At 44.4% G+C, this 24,170-nt stretch overlaps 1 protein-coding gene and 1 pseudogene across 1 annotated transcript; both read right to left on the bottom strand.

The window, feature by feature from the left end:
• Positions 1 to 1,065: 1,065 nt before the first annotated feature.
• Positions 1,066 to 2,009, bottom strand: LOC128847605 (olfactory receptor 52B2-like; annotated as a pseudogene).
• Positions 2,010 to 22,904: 20,895 nt separating this feature from the next.
• Positions 22,905 to 23,876, bottom strand: LOC128833573 (olfactory receptor 51E1-like). The gene has a single exon (XM_054021533.1). It carries the CDS (start codon positions 23,850 to 23,852, stop codon positions 22,905 to 22,907), a length of 948 nt encoding a protein of 315 aa, XP_053877508.1. The 5' UTR covers positions 23,853 to 23,876.
• Between the last annotated feature and the right edge of the window lie 294 nt (positions 23,877 to 24,170).

The raw sequence follows: 24,170 nt of genomic DNA, 5'->3' as shown, positions 1-24,170 counted from the left end.
TCCGCCTCTCTCACCTGCTGTCCTCCTAGCTTCAAAGCTGATCCCTTGCCCTGCTCACGAGGCCTGGCTCAGGGCAAAGGACCCCCAGCCAATCCCTATTGCTGGAACCCTGCCAGCTACAGGTCCCCAGAAAGGAGGAACAAATCATAGAAGATTAGGATTGGAAGGGACCTCAGGAGGTCATCTAGTCCAAGCCCCTGCTCAAATCAGGACCAACCCCAGCTAAATCATCCCACCTAGGGTTTTGTCAAGCTGGTACTTAAATACTTCTAAGGGTGGAGATTCCACCAGCTCCCCAGGTAACCCATTCCAGTGCTTCACCATCCTCCTAGTGAAATAGTGTTTCCTAATATCCAACCTAGACCTCTCCCACTGCAAATTGAGACAATCGCTGAAAGCTAAGGAAATAAGCATCACAAAGGTGTCTGCCCTCAGGACTTTACAGCTGAACTTTAGGGCCCACAAGCTGTTACTGCATCACAGCCCTGCTCCCAACCCTCAGCTGTTTTTATACAGTTTCCTGGCTTCCCACTCTGCTACAGCATGGCCAGTTGGACCCAGCACTACGTCCTCACTGCCAGTTACTTGCCAGGCTGCAGCAGATCCCATCCCAGCCCCGGAGCAGAGGGAGCCAAGGCTGGAGGGGAGAGGAAGGTGGAGATGATCCAGAAGTGGATGGGGTTGGAGAGGACGTAACAGGGGTTGGGCTTTGGGGTAAGAGGTGGAGAAGGGAGTGGGGCCTTGGGGGAGAAATGGGACATCGGAAGCGGCCTTGTGGAAAGAGGTGGGTCAGGGGTCAGGGCCTTGTGGAATATGCAGGGCAGGGTGTGGGGCCTCAGAGGTCCAGTTTACAGTGTTTAGAAACGTGGCAATCCTATGAGACATTGAGTTGTACACAAAAAGATTCCTCAGATTGTCACGTTGACACAGCACAGCAAGGCCAGGAAAGGGTTTAATGTCACTTTGACTGGCCAGTCAGTGATTCATGGAAGGGGGCCCAGCACCACATCACCAGCCAGCTCTGCACGGACCTCGGTCTGAGAGCCAGATCACCAGGAGAAAACTTTAGGTCTCTTTATGAGTAAAGAGCCTGAGCAGCCTGTCCCGGATCTGTTTGGTCCTCACCCTGTAGATGATGGGGTTTAGCATGGGGGGCATCAAGACAGACACCGTAGCAATGAGAACATGGAAATTCAGGGGCACATTTTGGGCAAATCTGTTCATGAGGGAGATGATGACACTTGGGATGTAAAAGGCTGAAATGAGAAAAAGGTGGGAGCCACAGGTCCCCAAAGTCTTGAGCCGTCTTTTGTGGGGAGGATGAAGATGGCCCTGAGGATCTGGGTGTAGGACACCCCGATAAAAATCCCATCCAGACCCATCACACAGAATTGCACAAAGAGGCCATAGTAACTACTAACACGGGTGTCGGTGCAGGCCAGGTTCACCACAGCTATGTGTGCGCAGTACGGCTGGGGGATGATGTTGGTTCTGCAATAAGGCCACTGCCTTGCCAGGAAGGGAATGGGCAATACAACTATGCAACCACGCAGCACCACAGCCAGAACAATCTTGGCCACCACGGGGTTTGTCAGGATGGTGGAATGTCTCAGGGGATGGCAGATGGCCACGTACCGATCCAAAGCCATGGCTACGAGGATCCCAGACTCCATCACTAAGTTGCAGTGAATGAAGAACATCTGGGTGAGGCAGGTACTGAAATTGATCTCCCTGGAATGGAACCAGAAGACTGCCAGCATTTTGGGCAGGGTGGATGTATACACAACCAAGTCATTGACAGCCAGCATGCAGAGGAAATAGTACATGGGCTCATGGAGGCTCAGCTCCATCTTCACAGTGAACAGGATAGAAAAGTTCCCCAAGATGGCTATGATGTACATGGTGCAGAAGGGGATGGAGATCCAGACATGGGCCACCTCCAGGCCAGGAACGCCCAGCAGGATGAAGGTGGAGGGGTTGGTGAACTCGGTTGTGTTGGACTCTGACATGGAATAGGGGAGAAGGTGTCCAACTTTGAGGCAGAATGGTGTCTCTTGCAGGCACCGTATGTTCCCCTGACTTCCTCTATGTGCCCAGGGTCTAGGGTGATGGTCGCAGTACAAATACCTGGATGGAGAGACATTGTGAATATGAAAACTACATGCACTACTGGAGGCTGTTCTCACGGGGGGAGCAGATTGGTCGCTCTAACAGAAGTATTGGGAGCAAAAGCTTTCGTGGGTAAGAACCTCACTTCTTCAGATGCAAGATTCTTCAGATGCACTACTTGCATCTGAAGAAGTGAGGTTCTTACCCACGAAAGCTTATGCTCCCAATACTTCTGTTAGTCTTAAAGGTGTCACAGGACCCTCTATTGCCCATCCTGAGTGCTCTGGTGAACAGTTTCAACTCCTCTCCCTTACATCAAGGTAAACACTTTCTGCCCCTCCCCATTTAAGGGCTCTGGGATTTTGAAATTCCTCTTCCTGTTTGCTCGGTGTGGAGTGCTCACATCACACCTTTCCGGGTGGCCATGGCAGCTCTATGCTTGGGACACTGCGGAGCTCCTGGATCCGCTCAGTATTTGGGGAGAGGAGGCCGTGCAGTCCCATAGGAATGTCAATAGCAAAGGGCAGATTTTGTGCAGTGTGTGGGAAAAGAGCTGTGATCAGGACACACTGCAGTGCACAGCAAAGGTGAAGGAGCTGTGGCACATGTACCAGAAGGCCAGGGAGGCAAACAGTATCTCCGGTGCTGTGCCACAGACCTGCCATTTTTATAAGGAGTTGGATGCTATCCTCAACAGTGACCCCATTTCCACCGCCAACAGCACCATGGGTACTTCGGTGGGGGTACTCCTGTCAGCGTACGTAATCTACCTCTGAGAGGTGGTACCTAGGTCGATGAAGAATTCTTCGGTAGACCTCCTGCTATATCTCTCAGGAGTGTGATTTTTTTTTTTTTTTTTTTTGCTATAGGAAAAAAGAGCAAATACAATTTTCATTTGCATTAACAGAGGCATAGCATGCACGTCACGGGAGGGGATAGCAGCACTTTTCTTGGCTCTGGTTAGACCTCATCTGGAGTATTTTGTCCAGTTTGGGTCTCCAATATAAAGGAAGGATGTAGAGAAACTGAAAAGGATCCAAATGAGAGTGACAAAGACGACCCACAGGATGGAATGCAAGCCACACGAGCAAAGGCTGAAGGAAAAGAGTATGTTTAGTTTGGAAAAGGGAGGATTAAGGGGGGACATGACAGCAGTCTTGAGATACTTGAAAGGCTGCCATTAAAAATATGCAGGAACATTGCCACATAGATCAAGAGGTAAGAGGTTCAAACTACAGCACAGCAGATTTAGATTTAATGTCTGATAAACTTTCCAACTGTACAAACAGGAGGACAATGGAACAGACGCCCAGGCAGGTTGTGGAAAGTCCTTCACTTGACGTTTTCAACAGGAGGCTGGATAGTCATCTGTCTTTGATGGTTTAGACACAAAAATCCTGCATCGTGGCAGGGGGTTAGGCTAGCTGATCCTTGCAGACCCCTTCTAACCCTGTCACTCTTTGATTCCATGATATAAAATACTAATGTAGGCCAGGTCTTACCCAAATACAAGCTATGGAGCTCAATAGTGGGGTAACTGGGTGAAATTTAATGCCTTGTGTAATACAGACTGGATGATCTGATGGTCCCTTCTGATTTTGAACCCTATAAATCTATTGCTATAGAAAGTAGTTAAGGTTTTATGGAAATATGCTTATGAATGTGTATAAATGTGACATAACTGGGTTATGTTTTATGCTACACATGCCATGTAACATATGTCTGTAGAGGTTATGATCTACTGAATCTATTAATCCTATTTGTATGCATGTATCATTTTTGTAATCAAAGTTATGAAAATTGCACATCAGTTGGCAGTTCCCAAGAGGGTTTCTGTGATCAACCCGTCAGAATATTTATTCTGCCTCATAACACATGAACAGGAGAATGTTCAATTACATTGAAATTCTGAAGATATAAAATTGATAAAAGAAAACTGTTTACATAGTCCCTATTTGGCCTGTGGATATGCCACTCCTTGCCACAAACATTATTGGAGCAAAGAGCTTAGCTGAATGGGATTCACAAATGGATTGGCCTTCTTTATTACACAAGCCAGGAAATTTCACCCAGTTACTCCAGTATTGAGCTCCATAACTTGTGTTTCAGTAATTGTCTACACTAGGATTTTATATCATGGAATCAAAGAGTGACAGGGTTAGAAGGGGGCTGCAAGGATCAGCTACCCTAACCCCCTGGACGTCTGTTACATTGTCCTCCTCTTCTTACATTTGAGCAGTTTATCTGAGATTAAATCTAAATCTAAATCTAAATCTGCTATGCTGTAGTTTGAACGCATGGTCTCCTGATCTATGTGGCAATGTTCCTCCATATTTTTAATGGCATAGTTAAGTCTGTCTGACACCTTCAATTACAAGACTTCATTTTCAGTTGCGTATAAGTTTGCCAGACATGAACCTGAAATTTCCCACGCTGGATGTCTACTTCCGCTGGAATTAAATTTTGAAAATTTGAGGCATAACAGTTCAGCCGACTTCTAGCATGAAGCTAGGGGAGAAGATGTCTTGGCCAAGTTGAAAATTTTTCATATTTCTGCTAGTGAGGAGCCCGAGCACCTCCATGCTTTTCAGCAGATAAAGTCTGGTAACAGCCGCCCCCCACCCTGCCCTGCTAACAGCCAAAGCTTTAAATTGCAAGAGGAGGAGGTGACAGTGTCTGTGCATTAACACACAGCTGGCTCCTGAGGTATTACTCAGTTCTTACTCCAGACTGGATGTTTTTTTCTGGATGATCTGCTTGAGGGCTTATCTACACTTAAAACACGACAGCGGGGCTGCAATAGGGCCTGAGCATGGAAGAGGATAATGTCAGGGCCAGATCAGATGAGAAACATTCACATAAAAAAGAATCTGATACATCAGAAAAGGGCAGACAAATAAACAGTGACAAGTTTTTCAAGTGCTTGTACACAAATGATAGAAGTCTAAATAATAAGATGGGTGAACTAGAGTTACTTGTTATAAAGGAGGATATTGATATAATAGGCATCACAGAAACCTGGTGGACTGAGGACAATCAATGGGACACAATCATTCCGGGGTACAAAATATATCGGAAGGACAGAACAGGTCATGCGGGGGGAGTGGCACTATATGTGAAAGAAAATGTAGAATCAAATGAAGTAAAAATCTTAAGCAAATCCGCATGTTCCATAGAATCTCTATGGATAGAAATTTCATGCTCTTATAAGAATATAATATTAGAGATCTATTATCGACCACCTGACAAGGACAGTGATACTAATAGATAGAGATAAAATTTCTCAACACTTGAAATGACTGCTTCATGGAGCAGCTGGTACGGGAACCCAAGAGGGGAGAGGCAACTCCAGATTTAGTCCTGAGTGGAGCGCAGGAGCTGGTCCAAGAGGTAACTACAACAGGACCGCTTGGAAATAGTGACCATAATACAATAGCATTCAACATCCCTGTGGTGGGAAGAACATCTCAATAGCGCAACACTCTGACATTTAATTGCAAAAGGGGGAACTATGCAAAAATGGGGGGGTTAGTTAAACAGAAGTTAAAAAGTACAGTGACTAAAGTGAAATCCCTGCATGCTGCCTGGGCACTTTTTAAAGACACCATAATAGAGGCCCAACTTCAATGTATACCCCAAATTAAGAAACACAGTAAAAGAACTAAAAAAGAGCCACTGTGGCTTAATAACCGTGTAAAAGAAGCAGTGAGAGATAAAACGACTTCCTTTAAAAAGTGGAAGTCAAATCCTAGTGAGGCAAATAGAAACACTGCCAAATTAAGTGCAGGAATGTAATAAGGAAAGCCAAAGAGGAGTTTGAAGAATGGCTAACCAAAAACTCCAAAAGTAATAACAAAATGTTTTTTAAGTACATCAGAAGCAGGAAGCCTGCTAAACAAGCAGTGGGGTCCCTTGATGATCGAGATACAAAAGGAGCACTTAAAGATGATAAAGTAATTGCGGAGAAACTAAATGGATTCTTTGCTTCAGTCTTCACGGCTGAGGATGATAGGGAGATTCCCAAACCTGAGCCGGCTTTTGTAGGTGACAAATCTGAGGAACTGTCACAGATTGAAGTGTCACGAGAGGAGGTTTTGGAATTAATTGATAAAGTTAACATTAACAAGTCACCGGGACCAGATGGCATTCAACCAAGAGTTCTGAAAGAACTCAAATGTGAAGTTGTGGAACTATTAAGTAAGGTTTGTAACCTGTCCTTTAAATCAGCTTCTTTACCCAATGACTGGAAGTTAGCTAATATAACACCGATATTTAAAAAGGGCTTTAGAGGTGATCCCAGCAATTACAGACCATTAATCTAACGGCAGTACCGGGCAAATTAGTCGAAACAATCGTTAAGAATAAAATTGTCAGACACATAGAAAAACACAAACTGATGAGGAAACGTCAACATGGTTTCTGTAAAGAGAAATCGTTTCTTACTATCTATTAGAGTTCTTTGAAGGGGTCAACAAACATGTGGACAAGGGGGATCCAGTGGGCATAGTGTACTTAGATTTCCAGAAAGCCTTTGACAAGGTCCTTCACCAAAGGCTCTTACGTAAATTAAGCTGTCATGGGGTAAAAGGGAAGGTCCTTTCATGGATTGTTAACTGGTTAAAAGACAGGGAACAAAGGGTAGGAATTAATGGTAACAGAATGGAGAGGGGTAAATAGTGGTGTTCCCCAAGGGTCAGTCCTCGAACCACTCCTATTCAACTTATTCATAAATGATCTGGAGAAAGGGGTAAACAATGAGGTGGCAAAGTTTGCAGATGATACTCAACTGCTCAAGATAGTTAAGACCAAAGCATACTGTGATGAGCTTCAAAAAGATCTCACAAAACTAAGTGATTGGGCAACAAAATGGCAAAAGAAATTTAATGTGGATAAATGTAAAGTAATGAATCATTGGAAAAAATAACCCCAACTATACATACAATATGATGGGGCCTAATTTAGCTACAACAAGTCAGGAAAAAGATTTTGGAATCATCATGGATTGTTCTCTGAAGATGTCCATGCAGTGTGAAGAGGTGGTCAAAAAAGCAAACAGGATGTTAGGGATCATTAAAAAGGGGATAGAGAATAAGACTGAGAATATATTATTGCCCTTATATAAATCGATGGTACTCCCCCATCTTGAATACTGAGTACAGATGTGGTCTCCTCATCTCAAAAAAGATATACTGGCACTAGAAAAGGTTCAGAAAAGGGCAACTAAAATGATTACGGGTTTGCAACAGGTCCCATATGAGGAGAGATTAAAGAGTCTAGGACTCTTCAGCTTGGAAAAGAGGAGACTAAGGGGGGATATGAGAGAGCTATATAAAATCATGAGTGATGTGGAGAAAGTGGATAAGGAAAAGTTATTTACTTATTCCCATAATACAAGAACTAGGGGTCACCAAATGAAATTAATAGGCAGCAGATTTAAAACAAATACAAGGAAGTTCTTCTTCATGCAGCGCACAGTCAATTTGTGGAACTCCTTATCTGAGGAGGTTGTGAAGGCTAGGACTATAACAGCGTTTAAAAGAGAACTGGATAAATTCACGTTGGTTAAGTCCATTAATGGCTATTAGCCAGGAAGGGTAAGGAATGGTGTCCCTAGCCTCTGTCTGTCAGAGGATGGAGATGGATGGCAGGAGAGAGATCACTTGATCATTGCCTGTTAGGTCCACTCCCTCTGGGGCACCTGGCATTGGCCACTGTCGGTAGACAGGTGGACCTTTGGTCTGACGCGGTATGGCCGTTCTTATGTTCTTATGAGCAAACTACGGCTTACAGCGTCTGAATCTGGCCTTGTCCTGGACGTCTTCTAACAACTTTCATCCTGAAGGATCCATTGTGCCACTGAAATGCAGCCACCTTCGTGCTGGAGCCCATCACAGAGGTGCACAACAAAGAGGGACAGTTTTGCCGAAGATACTAGAGCAAATTCAGCCCTGGGATATTTAGTGGCTATGCAGAGCGGAAATTAAATCAGATCTATTCTCTATCCCATCATGTATACGTTGCACTTGGTTTGTCAAATAGAAAGAGATGGGTACCTGTGATTTCTGAGATGGAAGCCTCTTCACTGGGAATATCCCTCAGGTAGCCGTGTCCCACACCTCTCTCATCCCAGCATCTGCAGCAGCATCCCACGCCGAGAGCTCACACAAGGATGTGCACTGTTTATAATATAGCTCTATGTAATCCCAGTGGGGTTCGCTCAGCCTCTAGGGGAGAAGCGGCATCTGGATGCAGACAGGCTGGAGACCTGACACACTCGAGCTCATGTCTCTGTTTCTTTGTCTGCACTAATGTGTTTTTTATCCAGCTTTAGTAGCAAACAGTAATGAAGGGACCTTCCCAAAGGGAGATGAGAACTCTTGTGGTCTCCACTGAGTCAGAGAGGAATTGGCTGCTCTGTGTATTTGTGTATATTTAAAAATTATAGTTGATTACTAAGAAAGCTAGGGATAGTGCCTAGGTCTCAGAGGAACTGATGCTGTGTAAATGGCCAGGATGGATGGGTAGTTAGTAGACAGACTGATCTGGAGAAAGATGACTGAGGGGAGACACGAACACTTTCCGGAGGCACATGGGATTTTCGCTAAGGGATCAGAGAAATGTAATTATCATCAGTAAGTATTATCATACCAGGTAGAACCTTTCAGTGAAGGATCTTCAAAAGACTTAACAAAGGAAAGTCACTATGAACACATCCCCATATTATCCATAGGTAAACTGAGCTACAGGGAGACATGACTTGGCCAAAGACACACAGAGAATGACAGAAAGAAACCAGGAGTCCTGACATGCCTGCCATAACAACGGTCTCTTCATCGGTAACTGAGACTATGATAAGTGGGAAATGGAGTCATACTGTCATAGGGCCTCTTCATTGCTGGACGTGATGGACTTCTCCAGGGTGCAACCTGAAAGAGGGGTTCCTGTGACCCCTCTCACATACCAAACTGGGCCCCCTCTCACACTGTGAGGTCTTGCACTTACACACTCACACACATGCAGGGACACACCCACCTGCAGTTACATGAAAGCTTTCACTAGCCACTCATGAACCAACAATAGAGAGGCTCGAGCCAGTTCCCCCAGCTTCCCAGCCTAGGACCCCAGAGCTGTACTGTCTTGTCCTTGTCAGAAAACTGACCAGTGAAAGTTTCTTGCCCTGCCCCCTTCCCTCAGTGTGGAGAGGACAATGCACCAGCCCCTGTTCCTGAGCAGATTTCCCTTTATGCTTCAAATAACACACGGTTTTAGGTAAATAAATAGAAAGCAGATGTACTAAGTACAGAAAAATGATTTTAAGTTGTTATAAGTTATAGAGAACAGATCAAAGTTGGTTATTTAAGAAATAAACAAAATCACAATCTAAATTCTATACGCTAGACAGGATTTCAATCAAGGAGTGTCTCATCCTGATGGGACAAACAGTTCCTTTCATACACAGGCTAGAAACCCCTTCAGCCTGGGACCACAGCCCCAGTTCAGTCCTTATTCCTAAGGTGGTTCCGTCTGTTGAGTTATGGGGGGAGTGAGGACAAGTGACAATGTCGCTTTCCCCATTACAGCTGCTGCCATGTAGAGGGAAATTCATTTTTCCAAGCAAAAGCCACCAGCACAATTAGTGGAAAAGTTCAGGCACAGGATGGAGCCCAGTGTCACATGAGCTGGTCACATGACCTCACATGCTTCAATGAGTCATAGCAGGGGCCATTACCCATATTTTGGCTACAGATGGGGATAAGCTTCTACCATGGCCCATTATGTTCATGATGAGCCATCAAGTTGAATATCCATTCACAATGTACTCGTTAGGCAGGATGTTAACTACTTTGTGGGAGTTACCACAGGAGGAAATACATTTGAAATACAGGTAGATTGTCAATATTTGTTACTTCAGAGGCAAAACTGATACAGACACACAAATAAGATAATCACATTCAGCAAACCACAGCTTTTCCATAGATACCTCACATGACATATTTTGTACAAGATTTGTTGCAACTAGATAACAGTGGTGAATGTGGGGAGCAGGGTTTTGCTTTGGGGGTACAGAGTGTCACAGCAATATATCTACAGAACTGGAGCTCTCTGAAGTCTAAATTTATATTTTTATATAAGACATAATTACATGTCCTGAAAAAGACTGCAATCTACTCTGCACCGTAGGAGAAAAGCCTGCCGAGGTACAGAGCAAAGGAACTAGCCTCGGTGCCTTGGCGCTTGGTGTGCGGCTCCCCGCTCCCAGAGGGAGGTGCTAGAATGGAAGCTGAACCCTGAGAGTGGGCCTAGAAACCCAGAGCCAGAGGCAGGGCCTGAACGCTGCTCTGACTCAACAGCACGTGGGTCCAGTGTGTGGGGCCGAAACACAGCCTTCTGGGGGGCGTCGAGCCACGGGAGCTTGAGCGGGGCTGTGACAGCAAACCTGAGCTGCTCCATGGACACTAGTGTACTGTGAGTGGAAGTGGAGTGAGGCTGGGTGATCCCAAACCTGTGTGAAGAGGCCCACAAGCTGTTCTCTTCACCCTAACGTGGTTCAGCTCCCCCAGACACTCCAATTGGTTCAGCACACTTTTGCCAGAGCTCCCCCTTGGGTGCACTCTGTTTCCAGTTTCTCTCTTTCTGGGCACAGGATCGTTAAAGCAAACAGACCCAGGCCTTGAAAACGGGGTTTTTAACCCGGAGTGGGAAAGCTCCAGAATTCAGACCCTTATCAAGTAGTGAGTATTAGTGAAGGGAATAAATAGGTTTATGTTTATTTCTTTGTAACCTGTCTTGTGCAATTAGAGGAATAATCAAATTGGGTATTTGGGTATTTTTCATGTAAGTTTTTGCCCAGGGGAGCATCCTCTGTGTTTGGAATCTGTTGTCTGTGAGAGTAGCTGGTATGCTACTCTCTCCCAGAGGGTTTTCCTTTACCTTTCTCTTCTGTAATTAAAAGCCTTTTTTAATAACCTGAATGATTTTTCCTTGTTTTTAGATTGAAGGGGTTGGATCTGGATCCACCAGGAGTTGGTGGGGGAAAGGCTATTATAGTTGTGACCTTCCCAACATCCTCTGGAAAGGAGTTCTCCAGGTTGACTGTGCATTGTGTGTAGAAATGCTCCCTTTTATTCGTTTTAAACCTGCTGCCTATTCATTTCATGAGAAGGCGCAAATAACACTCTTGTATACACTTTCTCCACACCAGTCATGATGTTATGATATTTTCCTTTTTATTATCTATCCCCTTCTTAATGATTCCCAATGTTTGGTTCCCTTTTTTGACGGTTGCTGCCAATTGATTTGATGTTTTCTAAGAACTATCCACAATGACTCCAAGATCGCTTTCCTGAGTGGTAAAAACTCATTTAGACCCCATCATTTTATATGCATATTTGGAATGATGATTTCCAATGTGCATTACTTTGTCCTCACCACCCTGGAGCAAACTTTGGGATTTGGACAGAGCCCTCTGGGGTGTCCAGGGGCCACCTCCTGCCACTCCTGGCTCCTCCTCCAGCTGGAGTCTGCCTCGGGAGGCAAGATCAAATCAGTATCTTAGATGCCTATATACAAATACGAGAAGTATGGATAATAAGCAGGAAGAACTGGAAGTGCTAATAAATAAATTCAACTATGACATTGTTGACATCACTGAAACTTGGTGGGATAATACACATGATTGGAATGTTGGTGTGGATGGGTACAGCTTGCTCAGGAAGGATAGACGGGGAAAAAGGGAGGAGGTGTTGCCTTATATATTAAAAATGTACACACTTAGACTTAGGTGGAGGTGGACATAGGAGACAGAAGTGTTGAGAGTCTCTGGGTTAGGCTAAAAGGGGTAAAAAACAAGGGTCATGTCATGCTAGGAGTCTACTACAGGCCACCTAACCAGGTGGAAGAGGTGGATGAGGCTTTTTTAAAAAAAAAAAAATAACAAAATCATCCAAAGCCCAAGATTTGGTCGTGATGGGGGATATATGTTGGGAAAATAACACAGTGGGGCACAGACTATCCAATAAGTTCTTGGACTGTATTACACACAACTTTTGATTTCAGAAGTTTGAAAAAGCTACTGGGGGGAAGCTGTTCTAGATTTGATTTTAACAAATAGGGAGGAACTTGTTGAGAATTTGAAAGTAGAAGGCAGCTTGGGTGAAAGTGATCATGAAATTGTAGAGTTCCCAATTCTAAGGAAGGGTAGAAGGGAGTACAGCAAAACTGAGAAAATGGATTTCAGTAAGCTGATTACAGATTTGTAGAATTTCAGGCTTGCAAAGGACCTCAGGAGATCATCTAGTCCAACCCCCTGCTCAAAGCAAGACCAACCCCAGACAAATTTTTGCCCCAAATGCCCCCCTTCAAGGATTGAACTCATAACCAATGGTTTAGCACGCCAATGCTCAAACCACTGAGCTATCCCTCTGCCCAATAGAAAACGTCCCATGGGAATCAAGACTGAGGGGAAAAACAACTGAGGACAGTTGGCAGTTTTTAAAAGGGACACTATTAAGGGCCCAAAAGCAAACTATTCTACTGGGTAGGAAAGATAGAAAATGTGGCAAAAGACCACCTTGGCTTAACCACAAGATCCTGCATGATCTAAAAAATAAAATTGAGTCATATAAAAAATGGAAACTATGACAGATTACAAAGGATGAATATAGGCAAACAACCCAGGAATGCAGGGGCAAGATTAGAAAGGCAAAGGCACAAAATGAGCACAAACTAGCTACAGGAATAAAGGGAAACAAGAAGACTTTTATCAATACATTAGAAGCAAGAGGAAGACCAAGGACAGGGTAGGCCCACTGCTCAGTGTGGAGGGAGAAACAGTAACAGGAAAGTTGGAAATGGCAGAGATGCTTAATGACTTCTTTGTTTCGATCTTCACCGAGAAGTCTGAAGGAATGTCTAACATAGTGAATGCTAATGGGAAGGGGGTAGGTTTAGAAGATTAAATAAAAAAAGAACAAGTTAAAAATCCCTTAGAAAAGTTAGATGCCTGCAAGTCACCAGGGCCTGATGAAATGCATACTAGAATACTCAAGGAGCTAATAGAAGAGGTATCTGAGCCTCTAGCTATTATCTTTGGAAAATCATGGGAGACGGGAGAGATTCCAGAAGACTGGAAAAGGGCAAATATAGTGCCCATCTATAAAAAGGGAAATTAAAACAACCCAGGAAACTACAGACCAGTTAGTTTAACTTCTGTGACAGGGAAGATAATGGAGCAAGTAATTAAGGAAATCATCTGCAAACACTTGGAAGGTGGTAAGGTGATAGGGAATAGCCAGCATGGATTTGTAAAGAACAAATCGCTGGTTAGGCCTCAACTGGGGTATTGTGTCCAGTTCTGGGCACCACATTTCAAGAAAGATGTGGAGAAATTGGAAAGGGTCCAGAGAAGAGCAACAAGAATGATTAAAGTTCTTGAGAACATGACCTATGAAGGAAGGCTGAAAGAATTGGGTTTGTTTAGTTTGGAAAAGAGAAGACTGAGAGGAGACATGATAGCAGTTTTCAGGTATCTAAACGGGTGTCATAAGGAGGAGGGAGAAAACTTGTTCACCTTAGCCTCTAAGGATAGAACCAGAAGCAATGGGTTTAAACTGCAGCAAGGGAGGTCTAGGTTGGACATTAGGAAAAAGTTCCTAATTGTCAGGGTGGTTAAACACTGGAATAAATTGCCTAGGGAGGTTGTGGAATCTCCATCTCTGGAGAGATTTAAGAGTAGGTTAGATAAATGTCTATCAGGGATGGTCTAGATGGTATTTGGTCCTGCCATGCGGGCAGGGGACTGGACTCGATGACCTCTCGAGGTCCCTTCCAGTCCTAGAATGTATGAATCTATGAATCTGTGAATCAATCAGTGTGCCCGCCCTGGCACCCTCACTGTAATAATAATAAGGGAAGTAGGGACTGAAAAGAACAAGATGAGTGAAAACAGTGAAACAGTTGAAAACTTGGAGCTGTGGAGATTGCACATGGTTGTGCACTGTTTATAATATAGCTCTGTGTAATCCCAGGGGGGTTCACTCGGCCTCTGGGGGAGAAGCAGCATCTGGATGCAGACAGGCTGGAGACCAAACACACTCTAGCCAATGTCTCTCTTTTCATCTCTGCGCTTCTGTGTTTGTTATACAGCTTTAACAGTAAAGAGTTATTAAGGGACCTTCCCAAAGGGAGATGAGAACTCTTGGGGTCTCCACTGAGTCAGAGAGGAATTGGCTGCTCTGTGTATTTGTGTATATTTAAAAATTACAGTTGAATACTAAGAAAGCTAGGGATAGTGCCTAGGTCTCAAAGGGTCTGATTCTGTGTAAATGGCCAGGATGGATAGGTAGATAGCACTGCTCTACATCTTCTGAAATAAATGTAGTCAAACTTTACTAATTCTGGGATACTGAGAACGAAAATGATGCTTAAAATTGTTGATTGGCTCTAATTTTCAAGATATGCTATTGGGTCAGTATATATGACCCTTGACTTGGGAATGGCGGAGGATAAGTGAGTTATAAAGGAAAGGGATCTCAATTTAAACCAGAAATGACTAAAATACATCTTTGACTGGATCTATGAATAAATCGATGACTGGGTTTGGACAGTACTTGCTTTTTAGGCAAAACAATGAATGATGCAATCTGAAGCTGGTATTGCGTCATACATGATATGAATTGCATCATGTTACTCCTAGAAGTCATGGATGATGCAATCATAATGAAGCTTACATCACTCTGCTGAACAAATTGCCCTATATCAGCTCTAGAAATCATACTCTCTTATATCATGCTCTCTTGTTTGTCAGTGTTTGATTTTGCAAAGGGACACATTTCTGTGTAGCCAAAGTGAGCAGAGATGCCTCATACTTGTGTGAACGGTGCAGATAACTTCTGCTATGTTTGTGGTGAAGTGACTTTTGCATCACAAAAGCGCAGTATAACCACTATGGTTAAGAAAGCCTATCACCTTTATTTTGGCTGCAAAACTGGAGATCAGGACAAGAGGTGGGCCCCACACATATGCTGCAACACTTGTGCAACAAATCTTCGCCAGTGGTTGAACAGGAAAAGGAAATCTATGCCTTTTGCAGTGCCAATGATTTGGAGAGAGCCAACAGATCATACCAGCAATTGTTACTTCTGCATGGTGCCTCCAGTTGGGAAAGGTGTGTCAAAGAAGAAAAAGTGGACTGTGCATTATCCAAACATTCCATCAGCTATACGCCCAGTACCCCACAGAGAAGGACTGCCGGTTCCTGATGCACCAGAATCATTCTCACTTGAGTCAGACGAGGAAAAGGAAGAGGATGAGGATGAAACTTCTGGTGCTGAATCATCAATGTCACAGGACCCACATTTTCTCCCATCCTCCTCCTCTGAACCACACCTCATAACACAAGGTGAACTGAATGACCTTGTCAGGGATTTGGAACTACCCAAGAGTAAGGCAGAGCTGTTGGGCTCCAGACTACAGCAGTGGAATCTCCCGGCAGGTGATGTTAGGGTTTCTATGTTCCGTAACGGTCAAAAGTATCTTGTCCCATTCTTCTTCATGGAAGGTGATCTTGTAGCCTGCAACAACATTGATGGTGTGATGGCAGCCCCAACATTGTTCACGATCCAATTGAGTGGAGACTGTTCATTGATTCATCGAAGACGAGTCTTAAAGCTGTTTTACTGCGTACTGGCAATGTTTTGCCATCAATTCCAGTTGGTCATGCAGTCCATATGAAGGAAACCTATGACAACATGAAACAACTTTTGAGGTGCATAAACTATGACCAACATCAATGGCAGCTTTGAGGCAATTTGAAGGTTGTTGTTCTCTTGCTTGGTCTGCAGACTGGATACACAAAGTACTGCTGTTTTCTCTGTGAATGGGATAGTCGTGCAAGGGATTCCCACTACATCAAGAAAGATTGGCCACTCCAACAGTCATTGCAGCCTGGGAGGAAAAGTGTTCAGCATCTACCACTTGTTGAATCAAGGAAGATTTTGTTACCACCCTTACACATCAAGCTAGGTCTGATGAAGAACTTTGTCAAGACCATTGACAAAACACAAGCAGCTTTCAAGTACCTCCGTGGAAAATTTCCAAGGTTAAGTGAAGCTAAGATAAAGGAAGGTCTCAGATTCGTGAACTTCTTCGAGATGATGCATTTGACAATGCACTGCGTGGCAAGGAAAAGACAGCATGGAAAGCCTCCAGTTAGTGGCAATAAATTTTCTCGGAAACAAGAAGGCAGACAACTACAGGTTGTTGGTGGAAAACCTCCTCAAGGCATAAAAAAGCCTTGGTTGCAACATGTCACTAAAGATAAATTTTTTGCACTCTCATCTAGATTTTTTTCCACCGAACTGCAGAGCTGTGAGCGATGAGCACGGCAAGGGATTTCATCAGGACATTGCAACAATGGAGAAATGCTATCACTGCAAATGGAGCCCATCAATGCTTGCAGACTATTGCTGGACAGTGACAAGAGATGCTCCATTTAATGAATACAAGAGACAAGCCAAGAAGCGCCGAGTAGACACTGAATAGGACTAAACTATGTACATAATAGTTTTTTGCCTTTTGTTTCATAATCAATTTTATTTATATAGCCCTTTTGCTGATTTTGAAAGTGTTACATATACAGGACAGGTGAAATATTATCATGTAAAGCAACCATTAACACATGAAAAGACCTAGGTTTACAATTTATGATTAAAACTCTACTATCTACACAATATACATAGACATAAAATGTAAAAACTTAAATATCTTAGAAACAGTAGCCAATCAGTTGTTTTAATTGCCATATTTGAATTCAGCACATCAAAATACATAATAAATAGCACATTTTATCTCTGAAGCAGACGACTTCTCAAAAATTGTAGACCAGTGTAGTAGACAGACAGATGTGGAGAAAGGTGACTGAGGGGAAACATGAACACTTTCATTAGGCACAAGGGATTTTCACTCAGGGATCAGAGATCAGTATTTCTGATCAGAAACTATTATCATAGCACACAGACCCTTTCACTGAAGGATCTTCAAAAGACCTAGCAAAGGAAATCATAACTTTTATATTGATACCCTACATGACAAACTTTATATAAAACACATCATAATCATATCACCATGATAAATTTGGGAATGGGAGGGTTTTGCTTTGGGAAACATAATGTCAAACTCACCCCTTAATTTATTGCAGGAGTGTTTGTCATTGACTAATGCAGTGGCAGTGTCCCCAAGGCCTTAATAAGGTTTTGACCATACAACTCCCAAGTATTGCAAACATTGTGGTGTTACCTACAGGTGCTCTTGCATGGTTCTCTGTACCTTTCAACACTTTGTAGATCAGTCTCAAAAGTCAGCAAGTGTGCCTTCTCTGGGTCCCTAGAAAAACTCTATTAATGTCTGTGCATTATTGTTTACCATTGTGCTTTTTCAACTGGTGATATCTCAACACAGATATTCCTCAATGCCATGAGGTGGTGTGACTCAGTTTCCTCTTTCACAAAGCAGACCAGATGTATATTGGTTTCCCTGATAAGAGAACCTTTGAACCATTTTAGAGATGTTAGCTCAGAAGTTCTATCCCCACTATATTGACTAAAAGCTTTTCCCAAAAATCATGTGTGTTACATCTTTTCATAGGATTTACCATCAGTACCAAATTCTTTGTCATAAGATTTACCATTAGCAACAAACTTTACATCATCAGATTTATCACCATCACCAAATCTTTTATCACAGGTAGGTGTTTCTGTGTATTTTTACTATACCATGCCTTTTACTTGAACAATCTGGCTTGGTCGACATCCACTTGGTCGTTCAATTCCTCCATGAAGTTTGGCATCTATTTAGTTACTGTTTTTCCTTTCCCCTCCGTGTCCCCTTCAGTAGGAATCTCAGTCTAAGGCAGGGGTGGCCAACGTGTAGCCCCAGAGCCATATGTAGCTCTTCAGAAGTTAATATGCGGCTCCTTTTATAGGCACCAACTCCGGGGCTGGAGCGAAAGGATCCAACTTTCCAGTGTGCCGGGGGGTGCTCACTGCTCAACCCCTGGGTCTGCCACAGGCCCTACCCCCACTCCACCCCTTCCTGAGCCCTCGCTTCAGCCTACCATGCCCTCGCTCCTCCCCCTCCCCTCCAGAGCCAAGTGCATGCCACGAAACAGCTGATTGGGACATATGGGGAGGGATGGGATGGTGCTGATTGGCGGGACTGCCGGTGGGTTGGAGGCACTGGGAGCAGGGTGGGGGAGCTGATGGGGGCCTGCTGACATATTAATGTGGCTCTTTGGCAATGTACATTGGTAAATTCTGGCTCCTTCTCAGGTTCAGGTTGGCCATCCCTGGTCTAAGGTTATCTTTGGTGTCTGCTCAAAATCATCAGCTAAAGAAACCATCCCATCCACAGTTTTCACCCTTATTAACTTCTTAACATATATTTAAGAAATGTTCCTCAGCAAAAACATCAAACATTCCTTCAAAGCTTGTAATGGCTTTGCCCCTTGGCCCCTTTCCCATCAAACCTTTCATTTTATTTACATATTCCACATTACTTGTATCAGCACCCCTCTTAGGATTTGTAAATTTCACTCTATATGTTTCCGGGGTAATCTGAAATTGTTTGAAAACCATTTCTATGAATTTAGAATAATCTTAAAGATTCTCAATTGTCACATTTTGACTATATCCAGAGCTTTACCAGTTAAGTTTTCAACTAAAATGAGTATCTGCTGGTTATCAGGAATCATATGAATCATATACAGCCCCTCAAAGATAGTGAAGTGTTCAGCAATATCACCTCCCTTGTTGTATGCAGGACACAACTGTTCTCATTGTGGACTTTTGGAGAGATTCCTGCATTTCTCCTTTCCACTCTGACCACATCTCCAGTGAAAATATATTTTTTTCTAGCTGTGTTTTAAAGTGTTGGGTTGTGGTGGGAGTGAGACCAAGTAGTGATAACGCCTCCCCCTTGTATAACTTCTGCCATGTGGAGGGAATTTCATTGTCCCAAACAGAGATACCATCATAGTTAGTGGAAAAGTACTGACACAAGATGGAGTCCAGTGTCACATGAGCTGGTCACATGCCCTTGCATGTATGTTATACAGGCATTTTTCCCTTGAAAATACATTTCTTTGCAATAATCTGGTGCTACAAATTTCCCTAATCAGCGATTCTCAGGGAGGGAGGAAGGGGCTATGCACCAGGGCTCACTTGTGTAGCTGGGAAATGAAGGGAGGGGAGATAACACTTCTTTTACACAAAGGGTATTCATTAGACATCTACATTTCTCATGCAGCTGCAGGGCTGATCAGTTCTTACAAGCAACAAGGAAGGGAAAAATATGGCAACTTATCTATCAAACAAAGAAATACTGCCTGCTTCTGCCTTTATCCCCTAATATGTCAGCACATCAGCAGCCCCCCATGTCTTTACTTAACCCTCACATCTCCCAACAGAGTCTTTAGCTAACTGCTCTTCAAATTGTTTTGTGGCCTTCCTAACTTTATGTTTGCACGTCACTTGCCAGAGTTTATGCTCCTTTCTATTTTCCTCACTAGGATTATCTTCCATTTTTAAAGGATGCCTTTCTGCTTCTCTCTGCTTCTTTTACATCGTTCTTTTGCTACAGGGGCTCTTTTTTAGTTCTCTTTCTTTGTGCGGTATACATTTAAGTTGAGCCTCTGTTATGGTGTCTTTAAAATATCTCCATGCCGCTTGCAGGGATTTCACATTTGGCACTGGGCCTCTTAATTTCTCTTTCACTAATCTCCTAGTTTTTGTGTAGTTCCCCTTTCTGAAATTAAATGCTACTCTATTGGGCTGCTGTAGAGTTTTCCCCGCCACAGAGATGTTAAATTTAATTCAATTAAGGTTACTATTGCTTTAGGTCCCGCTGTATTCACTTCTTGGACCAGATCCTGTGCTCCACTTACATCTAAATAAAAAATTGCCTCTCCCTTTCTGGGTTCCAGTACTAGCTGTTCCATGAAGCAGTTATTAAAGGTTTCAAGAAACTTCATCTCTGCATCCCATCCCGAGGTAACGTACCCAGTTACTATAGGGGTAGTTCAAATCCCCTATTAATATTGCATTTATTTTTATTTTTATAACCTCTCTAATCTCCCAGTCACTATCCCCATCCCAGTCACATGGTCGATAATATATACTGTCTGCCATATTTTTATTATCTGAGCATGGAATTTTTGACAATGTGGAGTTTTTCTCATTATCCTGTATGTGAACATACGCGAGTCTTATTGTTTTCCGTGAATCCCGTGTATTGCACCAATACCTAGGTGGTGGGAATAAGGATGTGTGACTTTTCCTGGGACAATCAAGGTCAGGTGAGGAGGCTCCAGGTCCCTGCACATAAGTGACGAGCTCTGTTATAAGCTGTGTTACTGTCAACTAATAAACCCTTCCGTTGTACAGCGCTGGCTGAGAGTCACAGCTGACTGGGAAGTTGGGGTGCAGGGACCTCTGGCTTCCTCAGGGGTTGCGTCCAGGTGGACCCGCCAAGGGGAAGCGTACGGTGTGAACAGGGATGCTGAATGCTCCAACATCAGACCAGGAATGCCATAGCCTAGGAGGTTTTTGCCCTGGATAGCCTGCCCTGAGAGGAGTCACGCTACACCGGAGTCCTGGCTGGCTTCATACAGAGCAGTTCCAGAGCATCGGACATGTGACTCCATCACAGAATGACTATCCATAGAGATTCTATGGCACAGTTTGGTTCATTTCAGATATTTACTTCTTTTGATTCTGCTCTTTCTTTCACATATAATGCCACTCCCCCATCTGCACGACCTGTTCTGTCCTTCTGATATATTGTGTACCCTGGTATTACTGTTTCCCATTGATTATCCTCATTCCACCAAGTTTCTGATATGCCTATTATATCAATATCCTCATTTAATACAAGGCACTCTAGTTCACCCATCATATTATTTAGACTTCTAGACGGGAGAGAGATATCAGAGACCCAAATAAAATCTCTCCTCTATCTGATTTAACAGGGAGTTAAACACTTTGTGCAAATAGATTCTATTTTTTATTCTGTATTTTATTTTTGTTTCTTACATAAACTAATCTCTACTCCTTCTACTTATAATCATTTCAAACCTATCTTCTGAAGTTCATCAATTTGTTTTAGATTTTACCTAAAACACATGTTTTGGTTCAAGCGCTTAGGAAATCTCAGCTCAGGTTACAGAAGTTAGTGTGTGTCCTCTCCACATCGAGGGAGGGGCGGAACTGGGTCACTATCTTTCACTAGCCAGGCTTCAGACCAGGACAGAACCGCACAGTACTGTGGTGTGTAGTAAGTGAAGGCCCTAATGAAGGCCCAGTATGCAAGAAGCAGGCCCTGCTCACAGAAGCTGGCAAGAAAAGGGCTGATGTTGCATAAATATATATTCATCTTGCATAGTTAAAGTATAAACATGGTACCAAGACACACTATACCGGAACATTCCACAGATAACATGGAACAGGCTGACCCATCCCAATGACAGGGGCAAAAGGGTAAAAGGATGGATAGAGTTGTTTTGATCGAACCAACATGTACAAGGTGAGAGGCGGCACCTTACTACGTAGAGGGGTTGTACCTTGCTGCATAGAGGGGTTGCACCTCAATATGTCAGGAGTGATGTGTAACTTGTTTGTACCTGTGTATAAAAATGTATCCCTGGGGTGGTGTCTTGGTCCAGCCCAGGGGGCAGTGGAAAGTCCCGCCACTGACTGAGCTGAGTCCATTTCCGAGCGGCACTTTCTAGCAGTATGCCCAGTAGACTAAGTAATCTACGGGGAACTGAAATTGTGTCAGGGTCGCAATAAACCTGGCCGAGGTGCCTTTGTACCTTACTAGACTCTGTGGTCATTGGGGGTTCTCATCGGGTCTGCTGTGTCAGCTATCTGCGCAGAGCTGGGGCAGCACACAGAGGGAACACACACATGCAGCCGAGTGATATCAACAGGAGAAAGCAGAAGCACCACACCGGTAGCATCTGACAACATGGTGCAAGGCTGGTGACCTGGCGGGAAATGGCTTGAGATTCTCTAGTGTTGGTTATGAGTGGTTTGGAGATTATTCATGTAACTCAGCTGGGTGTGTCCCTGCCTGTGGATGTCTGTGTAAGCGCAGTACCTGCCAGAGGTTTGTGGCTTGACTCAGCATCACACCAGAGAGGGATACCCCAGCTTGGTGGGACAGAGGGCTCAGCTGTCCCACAGTTTCCTTGCTTTCCTCTCTGCTCTGGACTGGCCTGCCAGCCCCAGCGCTGTGTCCTCACTGCTGGTTCCTTGCCAGGCTGCAGCAGAGCCCATCCCAGCCCTGGAGCAGAAGGAGCCAAGGCTCGGGGGGAGAAAGGTGGAGATGATCTAGTACGTGGATGGCATTGGAGAGGAGGGGAGTGAATAACAGGGCTTGGGGTTTGGGGTAAGAGGTGGAGAATGGAGCAGGGCCTTGGGGGAACAGGTGGGACAGCGGAAGCAGCCTTGTGGAAAGAGGTGGGGCAGGGGGCAGGGCCTTGTGGAATAGGCAGGGCAGGGCGTGGGCCCTCAGATATCCAGTTAACAGCAATTAGAAAGGTGGCAACCTATGGGAGAAAGCATTGTAAACAAAAAAGATTACTCTGTTTATCACACTGACACAGCACAGCAAGGCCAGGAAAGTGTTTAATGTGTCTCTGACAGTCCAGTCAGTGATTGCGGGAAGGGGGGCCCAGCAGAATGTCACCAGCCAGCTCTGCACAGAGCTTGGTCTGAGAGCCAGATCACCAGGAGAAAACTTTAGGCCCCTTTATGAGTAAAGAGCCTAAGCAGCCTGTCCCGGATCTGTTTGGTCCTCACACCATAGATGAGGGGATTTAGCATGGGGGGCATCAAGAGGTACACATTGGCAATGAGAACGTGGAAATACAGGGGCACATTTTGGGCAAATCTGTTCATGAGGGGGATGATGACACCTGGGATGTAAAAGGCGAAAATGACAAAAAGGTGGGAGCCGCAGTTCCCCCAAGTCTTGAGCCGTGCGTCTTTTGTGGGGAGGATGAAGATGGCCCTGAGGATCTGGGTGTAGGACACCCCGATAAAAATCACATCCAGACCCATCACACAGAATTGCACAAAGAGGCCGTAGTAACTACTGACACGGATGTCAGCACAGGCCAGGTTCACCACAGCTATGTGTAGGCAGTACGGCTGCGGGATTACATTGGTTCTGCAATAAGGCCACTGCCTTGCCAGTAAGGGATAGGGCAATACAACTATGCAACCGCGTAGCACCACAGCCAGTCCAATCTTGGCCACCAGGGGGTTTGTCAGGATGGTGGAATGTCTCAGGGGATGGCAGATGGCCACATAGCGATCCAAAGCCATGGCTACGAGGATCCCGGACTCCATCGCTAAGAAGCAGTGAATGAAGTACATCTGGGTGAGGCAGGCACTGAAATCGATCTTCCTGGAATTAAACCAGAAAATTGCCAGCATTTTGGGCAGGGTGGATGTATACACGACCAGGTCGGTGATGGCCAGCATGCAGAGGAAATAGTACATGGGCTCATGGAGGCTCAGCTCCAGCTTCACAGTGAACAGGATGGAAAAGTTCCCCAAGATCGCTATGATGTACATGGTGCAGAAGGGGATGGAGATCCAGACGTGGGCTGCCTCCAGGCCAGGAATGCCCAGCAGGATGAAGGTGGAAAGGTTGGTGAAATCGGTTGTGTTGGAATCTGACATGCAATAGGGTAGAAGGTGTCCAACTCTCAGGCCTGCACGTACCGTATGTTCCCCTGACTTCCTGTATGTGCCCAGTGTCTAGGGTGATGGTCGCAGTACAAATACCTGGATAGAGAGAGAATGTGAATATGAGCTAGTGACCCTCACCTTCAGCCCCCAACTAAAACCTCTCCAGCGCATCCTCAAGGATTTACAACCTATCCTGAAGGACGATCCCTCCCTCTCACAGATCGTGGGAGACAGGCCAGTCCTCACTTACAAACAGCCCCTGAACCTGAAGGAAATACTCACCAGCAACGACATAACAAAAAAACTAAC

Source organism: Malaclemys terrapin, chromosome 1 (genome assembly GCF_027887155.1).
Source record: "Malaclemys terrapin pileata isolate rMalTer1 chromosome 1, rMalTer1.hap1, whole genome shotgun sequence".
NCBI classification, from domain to species: Eukaryota; Metazoa; Chordata; order Testudines; family Emydidae; genus Malaclemys; species Malaclemys terrapin.
This window is presented reverse-complemented; position numbering and strand designations above follow the sequence as displayed.